Below are 11,169 nucleotides of genomic sequence, written 5' to 3' on the forward strand. Positions count from 1 at the left end.
TACTTTCATGTCTCAGAATTTTATATTCAATTTCAGACATGTTTATGGCTGTATGTATGATCTGGCAATAATCTTCTTCTATAGGCAGAAACGTAATCATTAGGGTGGATTAATTATTTATTCAACTGATATTTATTGAATGACTAGTATAATCCAGACTTCTTTCAAAATAATTTTCCCTAATAATTTCTATTAGAATCTAAGATTATTGCTAGACTTTAAAAATAATTCATTCAATATGAATTATAATTTGTTAAGTGCATTAAGTAAGTAGATTATAAGATATTTAGGGAGGGGAAATCCCATATGTGCCAAGATAAGTGGTACTTCATTCAATAGACTAATTATAAATGAAAAACTCATTTATCAGAACAATCTCAATAGCTGTGCACTGTTCTGAAATCCATTTTGTAAACAAGTTTCTTCTCTGCACCTTATATGAGTGGAAAAGGCCTGAAGCACCCTTTGCTCACAGGTTAAAATGTTTTAAATCTGGGCTTCTTGTTTTCACCCAAATCATCTAGCCAAGATGATATATGGGACACAAAGGATGAATATGGTAAAATGCAAACTCATTATAAAACATGGATACTTATCTAGCTAAATAAGCTTAAAGTCTTACTTTTAACAAAATTCTATGATTTTTACTCACTTGATTTTGTCTTGATATTACCCTCTGAGCTTGTTGCTTTATCTATGAGGCCTCCTTTCATTTCCTCTCCAGTTCTAAGAATCTGATTCTAACACTACCTGACTTCCTTCTAAATGTAAAGTCAGTTCAAACTGTAAGAGGACTTATAACAAAGCAAGATGCCTCCTCTTTCCACTGTATTACTATTTGCACACCAGTGCAGGAGGATAGAACCTTTCCTTTGAAAAACAGTCTCCTGAGACTATGTGGTACAGGGCACCTTAACAAAGTTTTGCATCATCATACATTTCTCACAGACTTGAAAACAGATATACTTTCTATTAATTGTAATTTTATAAGAGTTTATTCCCCTAGTTAGATGATGCAAGAGGGAAATTGAATTCTTTGAAGTTCCACGGATTAGGTTGTGGGGGACCCGAAATACTCTCTTGTTTTGGACTCACAATTATTCTAGCTCATGCAGTGTAACGGCATAACCTGATAAATTATGCAATTTAATGTCATAGCAACTTCGTAAAAGCTCTATACACTTCAAAAATGGATTTCTTTTGGATACTTCCAAAATATACTTTGACTTGAGACTATTTTCTCAATCAAGACGCAGGGTGGCGCTGCAGGCTAAGATTATGAATAAGCTTGCGTATTCCTTTGTTCCAAGACGGAATCAAACTCACACGGAAGAGCTTTGCTAGCAGTACTGGGTTACCGACGAGTTTGGGGGAAGATACACGAAACGAATTTAATATTCAAAGCAACTTGTGAGGACTCCACCAAGCAAGAAATCCCACGTCTTTTTGGCTGCTGAAGGGACTGGCTGTAAGCGACCGGGTTCCAACATGGAGACGCCACAGAGAATTCACCCAAACAGGCAAGTGATGGCCTTTATGTTGGGAGTGTTCTTGTCTCAGGCTCGCTCGGAGCCTATTCGCTATTCTGTGCTGGAAGAAACAGAGAGCGGCTCCTTCGTAGCCCATCTGAGCAAGGACCTGGGCCTGGGATTTGGGGAGCTGGCCGCCAGGTCGGCCCGGGTGGTGTCTGACGATGACAAGCAGCGCTTGCTGCTGGATCGTCAGACTGGAGATTTGCTTTTGCAGGAGAAACTAGACCGGGAAGAGCTATGTGGCCCCACTGAACCGTGTGTGTTGCATTTCCAACTGTTGCTGGACACACCGGTGCAATTTTTTGAAGGAGAATTATCAGTCCAGGACATAAATGACCACTCCCCAGTATTCCCGACTGGGGAAATGCTCTTGAAAATACTGGAAAACAGCCAGCCAGGGGCTACTTTTCCCTTGAAATTAGCTCAGGATTTGGATGTGGGCTGCAATGGTCTTCAAAAATACACTATCAGCCCCAATTCATATTTTCACGTTCTTACTCGAAATCATAGTGAGGGTAAGAAATACCCAGATTTGGTGCAGGACAAGGCGCTGGATCGAGAGGAGCAGCCCGAGTTCAGCTTAACCCTCACGGCGCTGGATGGCGGGTCTCCACCTAGGTCTAGCAGCGTCACAGTGAGAATCCTGATCATGGATGTTAATGACAATGCTCCCGAGTTTGTGCGCACCCCATATGAGGTGCAGGTCCTGGAAAACAGTCCCGTAGATTCTCTGATCATTACTGTCTTAGCCAAGGATAAAGACGCTGGAAACTTCGGGAAAGTTTCCTATGGCTTGTTCCAAGCATCAGATGATATTAAGCAAACTTTCTCATTAAATGAAGTCACAGGAGAAATCCGACTGACAAAGACATTGGATTTTGAACAAATTAAATCTTACCAAGTGGACATTGAAGCTACAGATGGAGGCGGCCTTTCTGGAAAAGGCACCGTAGCCATAGAGGTGGTGGACGTAAACGATAACGCCCCTGAACTGTCCCTATCGTCACTCATCAGCTCTATCCCAGAAAATGCCCCTGAGACCACAGTCTCCATCTTCCGAATTCGAGATAGAGACTCTGGAGACAATGGAAAGATGATTTGCTCTATTCCAGATAACCTGCCATTCGTTCTAAAACCGACTTTCAAGAATTTCTACACCCTGGTCACAGAGAGCCCGCTGGACAGAGAGAGTCAGGCCCAGTACAACGTCACCATCACCGTCACCGACTTGGGGACCCCCAGGCTGACAACCCAGCACAACATAACCGTGTTGGTCTCTGACGTCAACGACAACGCCCCCGCCTTCACCCAAACCGCCTACACCCTGTTCCTCCGCGAGAACAACAGCCCCGCCCTGCACATCGGCAGCGTCAGCGCCACAGACAGCGACGCGGGCGCCAACGCCCAGCTCACCTACTCACTGCTGCCGCCCCACGACCCGCGCCTGCCCCTGGCCTCGCTCGTGTCCATCAACGCGGACAACGGCCGCCTGTTCGCCCTGAGGGCGCTGGACTTCGAGGCGCTGCCGGCGTTCGAGTTCCGCGTGGGCGCCACGGACCGCGGGTCCCCCGCGCTGAGCAGCCAGGCGCTGGTGCGCGTGCAGGTGCTGGACGCCAACGACCACGCGCCCTTCGTGCTGTACCCGCTGCAGAACGGCTCCGCGCCCTGCACCGAGCTGGTGCCCAGGGCGGCCGAGCCGGGCTACCTGGTGAGCAAGGTGGTGGCGGTGGACGCGGACTCGGGCCAGAACGCCTGGCTGTCGTTCCAGCTGCTCAAGGCCACGGAGCCCGGGCTGTTCGGCGTGTGGGCGCACAATGGCGAGGTGCGCACGGCGCGGCTGCTGAGCGAGCGCGACGCGGCCCGGCACCGGCTGCTGGTGCTGGTCAGGGACCATGGCGAGCCCGCGCTGTCGGCCAGCGTCACGCTGCACGTGCTGCTGGTGGACGGCTTCTCGCAGCCCCACCTGCCGCTGCCCGAAGCGGCGGCCGACCCGGCGCCGGCCGACCCGCTGACCGTGCCCCTGGTCATCGCGCTGGCGGCGGTGTCGTCGCTGTTCCTGTTCTCGGTGCTGGCGTTCATCGCGGTGCGGCTGTGCAGGCGGAGCAGGGCCGCCTGGGTGGGTGGCTGCTCGGTGCCTGAGGGCCCCTTTCCGGGCCGCCTGGTGGACGTCACGTCACGGGGACCCTGTCCCAGAGCTACCAGTATGAGGTGTGTCTGACGGGAGACCCTGGGACTGGTGAGTTCAAGTTCCTGAAGCCAATATTGCCTAGCCTCTTGGTTCAGGACCCTGAGAAAGAAAATTCCAACTGCAGGAATAGCTTTGTATTCAATTAAGTGTTGTATTAGTTAAGTGAGCTTCTCCTTAATTTTTGCCAACCTAATTGCCATTGCAATGCATTTCTTTTAAGAAATTGTATTGTTCTCTAAATATGTATATCTCTGTTCCAAACCAATGCATGCCCCTGATCATGCTAGGTTTCTTTCTTTTATTAATATTATTGGACTTTGCATTTCTACTTACACCAAACATTGAGTATGTATTTTCTCCATATTTGACCTTCTCAGTGGTTTACTCTTTTCATAACTGTAAATTACTCAAGTAGTGTAAGAAGACATTTTGTTTAAATCAACTTCTTAATTAGTTAATGTCTTTTTAATGAAACATTTTAAAGCTTTTATGTAATCTTTCATTTCTATATATTCATGGTTCTTGTCTTTACCATATACCTTTATCATTGTGAGACCAGAATGTTTTAAATTTTTTCTAGCTACCTAGACCTTTCTTGTTGACTATTCTACCAGGCTATGCCCCCTGACTAAGCATGAGCATATAATTTTGCATACTTGTTTCTCCCAAATTGTACCTAAACATGCACTTCATTAAATATTAACACTCCAAAATTGTGACCTCCCATTGTGGGCATCATAAATGCTAGAGATTTTCTTATTTGATTGCCTTGTGCATTGTATATACTCCATAAATACTCACTAATGTTATAATTTTAAAAAATTATTCTCTATTATAACTAATCATCAAAGAGTAAATCTTATATAATTTGGAATCACTTTTACTAAGTAAAACTAAGTCATTGCTTGGTTTCAAAAAGAATCCCAGAATCTTAATTAAAATGTAAGTCCTTTCAGAGGACTTGAGATGTGCAGGGCATGATATACTTCCTTGTCCTTCCTTTTGTATGTTTCTCTTGGTTTTCTGCAGCTTCTCCCGACCTCTCAAAAGAGTCAGGTAATTTTTTTTATTGTTAGTTAAGGTATTACAAATGTGTCCTTTTATGTATAACAAGAAATCTGATTGACATTTTCACCAGTATAAAATGGTGACATTTCACCAGTATAAAAATCCAAGTCCACTTTTTCTGTTTCTGCCAGGAAAGTTCAATTTGTATAATCAACCAAATGAGATTGACTAAACACCCAGAACACACCTTTATGAATTTATGTAGTAAATTTACTAATTACTCTGTGTATTACTTTATGAATTACTGTGTATATTGATAAAGCATAGGCCATTCTTTTTTAATATATATATATATATATTTATTGATTTCAGAGAGGAAGGAAGAGGGAGGGAGAGAGAAAAACATCAATGATGGGAGAGAATCATTGATCGGCTGTCTCCTGCATGCCCCCCAGTGGGGGTTGAGCAACATGGGCAACCCAGGCATGTGTTCTGACCAGGAATGGAACCATGACCTCCTGGATCATTGGTCGATGCTCAGCCACTGAGCAAGCACGGGCCATTCTTTACCCCCTAGGGATCACCACCAGACTGGTGTAGGACAAATCAACATTTTGAAATTCAATTATTAGAATTTAGTAGTAAACATTATTCAGATAACTTCCACAAAATACATGAAATAGGAAAAATAGGACAATTCTATTGTTGCAAAACAGAAATAGAGATTGGAAGCTAAATATCTTAAATAGCAGTATGTGTAATGTTTAATAGTTGGAAAACTCAATGTTGGGAATGATGTCAGTTCTCCCTAATTAATCTATAGATGTAATAAATCCTAAACAAAATTTCAGCAGATTTCTTTGTGGAAATTGACAGACTGAATCTAAAGTCTATATAGAAATACAAAGGGACAATAATAACCAAAGCAGTCTTGAAGAAAAAGAATAGAACTGGAGGACTTATCCATCAGATAATAAACCTGTTATGAAGCTACATTAATTAAGGCTATATTGTATTACAGCATAAACAACGAAAAACATTGAAAAAATTCTTAATAGACCTATGGTTACTGATTTATTGATTGACACTTATTTTTTAAGTGACACTTCATAAACAATGGGGAATGGATCCTCTTTTCAATAAATGGTAGAAAATCACTTGGATGTTCATATGAAAACAAAATTTTTGACCCTAATCTCATTCATATGAAAAAAATTAACTTCAAAGGATTATAGCTCTAAATGTGAAAACTAAAGTAATTAATTTTTCAAAAACACCATACAAGAATGTTTTTTTAAAAAAATATATTTTATTGATTTTTTACAGAGAAGAAGGGAGAGAGAGAGAGAGCTAGAAACATCGATGAGAGAGAAACATCGATCAGCTGCCTCCTGCACATCTCCTACTGGGGATGTGCCCGCAACCCAGGCACATGCCCTTGACCGGAATCGAACCCAGGACCCTTCAGTCCGCAGGCCGACGCTCTATCCACTGAGCCAAACCGATTTCGGCAAGAATGTTTTTATGATGTTGGGGTATGCAAAGACTTAAAGAGAAAACAAATAGTGCTAACCATAGCCACTGAGAAATATTGACAGTTTAGACTATTAAAGTTTAGGAAGTTTGGTTCATGAAAGATGCTATAAGAGAGTTAAAATCCAAGCCATAGAGTGGGAGAAGATATTTGCAACACATATTCTGAAAAAGTACTTTTACCCAGAATATATTAAGAACTTCTAAAGACGAATCAGAAAAAAAAGGCAAATATCCCAAATAGAGAAATAGACAAAAGCTTTTCAAGAACTTACAAGAATGTATCCTAATGGCCAACAAGCATGTGGAAATGTGCTCAATTTAATCGATCATCATGGAAATAGTAAAGTTACAATATGATATCATCCTGCACTGACCAGAGTGGTTAATATAAAAAGACAATATCAAATGTTGATAAGGATATGGAGCAACTGGAACTCTCAGTCTTTGCTGGTTTGGGTAAAACTGCATTTGAAAACTGTTTTTGCAATATCTCCTAAAGCTAAATATATGTGTACACCTTAATGCACAGAAACCTAACTCGTAGGAATATATTAAACATAAATGCACACACAGACACCAAAAGATGTGTACGAGAATGTTTATAGCAGCAATACTAAAAATATCCCCAAACCGGAAAACCCCAATGTCCATCAACTGAAGAATGGATAAACACATCATGGTATAGTCATACAATAGAATGCTATAAGCAATGAGAATAATTCAGAACAATATACAACAGATACATTTTACAAACATAATGTTGAGTGAAAGAAGGAAAACACAAAAGATCAAATACTCTGTAACTCCGTTTGTATAAATGTTAAAAAAATATAAAATAATAGAAGTTAGGAGAGTGCTTACCTTTGGGGGGGGGCGTTGTGGCCAAAGACAGAAGGAGGCTTGCAGGGTATTGATAACATTTCAGTTTTAATTTGGTTCTGCTTATAGGAGTGCATTCACTTCGTGAAAATTCTTTGAATTGTACACTTATGATTTGTACCCTTTCCTGACGTATGCTATGTTTAAAGATAACAGTAATTTTTGTAGGCTCTGGCCAGGAAGCTCCGTTGGTTACAGTGTCCTCCCCTCATGCCAAGGTTGTGGGTTCCACCCCCTGCCAGACCACATACAAGAAGCTATCAATGAATGCAGAAGTAAGTGGAACAACACATCTGTTTTTCTCTCTGTGTGCCTCCTTCCCTCCCCTCTCTAAAATCAATAAATTTAAAAAATAATTTTTGTAAAATTGTAGACGTTTGTAAGCATTCATATCACTTATTTCTTAAATATACTAAAACAGAAAACTCTCAAAGTTTCTTCACGTACTCAAAAGGTACTTTCTTGAAGAAAGCTCATACATCATTTCAGTTTATTCTGAAAAGTATTCTTTCACTTAAAGTTAGTGCAGTAAATGTTTATTTAGAGCTTCCAATAACTAAGAACTGGAGGTTTCTGGGACTTAAAAAGGTATTGATACACACCAGAGTTATAAATTGGAATGAATAGCAAATACTATTTGCAATAGTAAGTCCGGACGCCTGGTGGCGCTGCAGGCTAGGAGTTCGAATGAAGAGCTCTGTGGACCCGGGTCGCCATTAAGCTGGGAAATCAGAACGTTGACTGCTTCCTAAAAGAAGGCAGCATTTCAGTTCAGATCTAGGGGCAGAGACCTTCAGAGAGGGCATCGTTCTAGTGCGACTCAGCCAGAAAGATCTAATTCGAGGTTATTTACCGAAGCCCTCCGGACTGGTTGTACCGGGTTGAAGAAACTGCACCTTCTTGAACTGGGTCTGCACAATGGAGACCGCGCTAGCAGGAACGCCGCGGAAAAGGCAAGTTGTCTTTCTTGTTGTATTGCTGTTTCTGTGGGAGGCTGGCTCGGAAGCAATTAGGTACTCCATGCCAGAAGAGACGGAAAGTGGCTCCTTTGTGGGCAACCTGGCAAAAGACCTGGGGCTCAGGGTGGGGGAACTGGCCACTCGGGGCGCGCGAATCCATTCCCGAGGAAACAAACAGCCCTTTCAGCTTGATATACAGACAGGGGATTTGCTTCTATATGAAAAACTAGACCGGGAGGTGCTGTGCGGGGCTACAGATCCCTGCGTACTGCAATTCCAGCTGTTACTGGGAAAGCCGGTGCAGGCTTTTCAAGCTGATCTGCAGCTCACGGATATAAATGACCATTCCCCCGAGTTCCTAGACAGGGAAATGCTCCTAAAAATCCCAGAGAGCGTCCAGCCAGGCACTGTGTTTCCTTTGAAAACAGCTCAGGACTTGGACATAGGTAGCAACACTGTTCAGAACTACTCCATCAGCCCCAACCCCCATTTCCATGTTGTCACTCATAATCGCGGAGATGGCAGAAAACACCCCGAGCTCGTGCTAGACAAAGCGCTGGACCGGGAGGAGCAGCCCCAGCTCAGTTTAACCCTCACCGCGCTGGATGGTGGGGCTCCGCCCAGGTCAGGGACCACTGCCCTCCGCATCGAAGTCCTGGACATCAATGACAACGCCCCCGAGTTTCTACAGTCTCTCTATGAGGCACAGGTCCTGGAAAACAGCCCCCTAAACTCCTTAGTTGTTACTGTCGCCGCCCGTGATTCAGATGCCGGAACGTATGGGCATGTAACTTACACTCTATTCCAAGGCGATGAAGTTACTCAACCATTTGTAATAGATGAAATAACGGGAGAAATTCGTCTGAAAAGGGCATTGGATTTCGAGGCAACTCAGTATTATAATATGCAAATTGCAGCCACAGACGGTGGAGGCCTCTCAGGGAAATGCTCTGTAGCTATCCAGGTGCTGGATGTGAATGACAACGCCCCGGAACTGACGCTGTCGGAAGTCGCCAGCTCGACCCCAGAAAACTCCCCAGAGACTGTAGTTGCTGTTTTCAGTGTTTCTGATCCAGATTCCGGGGACAATGGCAGGATGGTCTGTTCCATCCAGGACGATATTCCTTTTCTCTTGAAACCCACATTCACGAACTTCTACACCCTCGTGACAGAGAGGCCACTGGACAGGGAGAGCAGAGCCCAGTACAACGTCACCATCACCGTCACCGACTTGGGGACCCCCAGGCTGGAAACCCAGCACAACATCACCCTGCTGGTCTCCGACGTCAACGACAACGCCCCCGCCTTCACCCAAACCGCCTACACCCTGTTCCTCCGCGAGAACAACAGCCCCGCCCTGCACATCGGCAGCGTCAGCGCCACAGACAGCGACGCGGGCGCCAACGCCCAGCTCACCTACTCACTGCTGCCGCCCCACGACCCGCGCCTGCCCCTGGCCTCGCTCGTGTCCATCAACGCGGACAACGGCCGCCTGTTCGCCCTGAGGGCGCTGGACTTCGAGGCGCTGCCGGCGTTCGAGTTCCGCGTGGGCGCCACGGACCGCGGGTCCCCCGCGCTGAGCAGCCAGGCGCTGGTGCGCGTGCAGGTGCTGGACGCCAACGACCACGCGCCCTTCGTGCTGTACCCGCTGCAGAACGGCTCCGCGCCCTGCACCGAGCTGGTGCCCAGGGCGGCCGAGCCGGGCTACCTGGTGAGCAAGGTGGTGGCGGTGGACGCGGACTCGGGCCAGAACGCCTGGCTGTCGTTCCAGCTGCTCAAGGCCACGGAGCCCGGGCTGTTCGGCGTGTGGGCGCACAATGGCGAGGTGCGCACGGCGCGGCTGCTGAGCGAGCGCGACGCGGCCCGGCACCGGCTGCTGGTGCTGGTCAGGGACCATGGCGAGCCCGCGCTGTCGGCCAGCGTCACGCTGCACGTGCTGCTGGTGGACGGCTTCTCGCAGCCCCACCTGCCGCTGCCCGAAGCGGCGGCCGACCCGGCGCCGGCCGACCCGCTGACCGTGCACCTGGTCATGTATGAGGTGCTGACGGGAGGCGCCGGATCCAATGAGTTCAAATTCTTGAAGCCAATTATCCCCAACCTTCCGCCCCAAGGCGCTATCAAAGAAACAGAGGGAAACACGACCTTTCAAAGCAACTTCGGATTCAATTAGGAATCTCGTCATGATGCAGTGTCTTTTGTAACATCTTTAATGTCTCCAGATACAGAGTTTGAGAGTGTCATGGACAAAAATCCCACCTTGGAGTATAGCCCGGATTTCCCTTTTTGCAACAGGTTTGTCCATTGGACTTTATCTTGTCCAATTTTGGAAAACTCAAATCTAGACCCTTACATTTGCATAATGCCATTTCAAATCCCCACCCCACATGCTGGTGATGTTCCTGTAATGTTTGTTCCGCTTCCTGGCATTTGTTGCGATTAACTGTCTTAATAAAATGAAATATTAATTGTATTCAGTCCATTGTTTCACCAAACTCTAAGTATATTTGATGCTTAATAGCAAAAATTTAAAAAGTATTGTTACATGTTTTTTGAATTTTATTTTGAAAGGAAAACCTGTATTTGATAAATATGTGAGAAAACATGATGAAAGCAACAATTTTCTATATACTCCTCCTTTCTGGCTCTTACCTCACTGACAAACTTTTTTTAACAAAATTTTTATGGAATTGTAATGTACACACAGAAAAAATGAGCAAATCCTTAATTTCAGCTCAATGTATTTTCAGGTAGTGGACATACTTAGTATCAGCATCTTGATGAAGAAATGAAACGTTATTAGCATCCCAGATGCCACACAAATGATCCCTTAAGATTACTACCGGTTCAATTATAACATATATCCTGACTTCCAATGAGCATGTAGTTTAGTTTTGCCTGTTTAAAAATATTTTAATGAAATAGTAGAGTATATTCTCTTTTGTGTTTTGCTTCTTTCACTCAATATTATGTTTATGACATTTATTCATGATATTGCTTTTAATTTTAGTTTTTTAATATATTTTTTATTGATTAAGATATTACATATGTGTCCCTGTCCCCACATCAC

General features: G+C 44.6%; 2 protein-coding genes across 2 annotated transcripts; both read left to right on the forward strand.

Annotated features, from left to right (window-relative positions):
• The first annotated feature begins 1,315 nt into the window (after window positions 1-1,315).
• On the forward strand, window positions 1,316-10,572 carry LOC102755720 (protocadherin beta-4). Its single transcript, XM_006779348.2, is given in 3 exon segments — window positions 1,316-3,703; window positions 3,706-3,768; window positions 10,154-10,572. Coding segments are annotated over 3 exon segments (2,397 nt in total). The 5' UTR covers window positions 1,316-1,488; the 3' UTR covers window positions 10,273-10,572.
• On the forward strand, window positions 7,749-9,918 carry LOC107185163 (protocadherin beta-5-like). The gene is given in 2 exon segments (XM_015572614.1): window positions 7,749-9,707; window positions 9,709-9,918. Coding segments are annotated over 2 exon segments (1,755 nt in total). The 5' UTR covers window positions 7,749-8,061; the 3' UTR covers window positions 9,818-9,918.
• Window positions 10,573-11,169: the final 597 nt, after the last annotated feature.

This window comes from Myotis davidii, unplaced genomic scaffold (assembly GCF_000327345.1).
Source record: "Myotis davidii unplaced genomic scaffold, ASM32734v1 scaffold89, whole genome shotgun sequence".
Lineage (NCBI taxonomy): Eukaryota > Metazoa > Chordata > Mammalia > Chiroptera > Vespertilionidae > Myotis > Myotis davidii.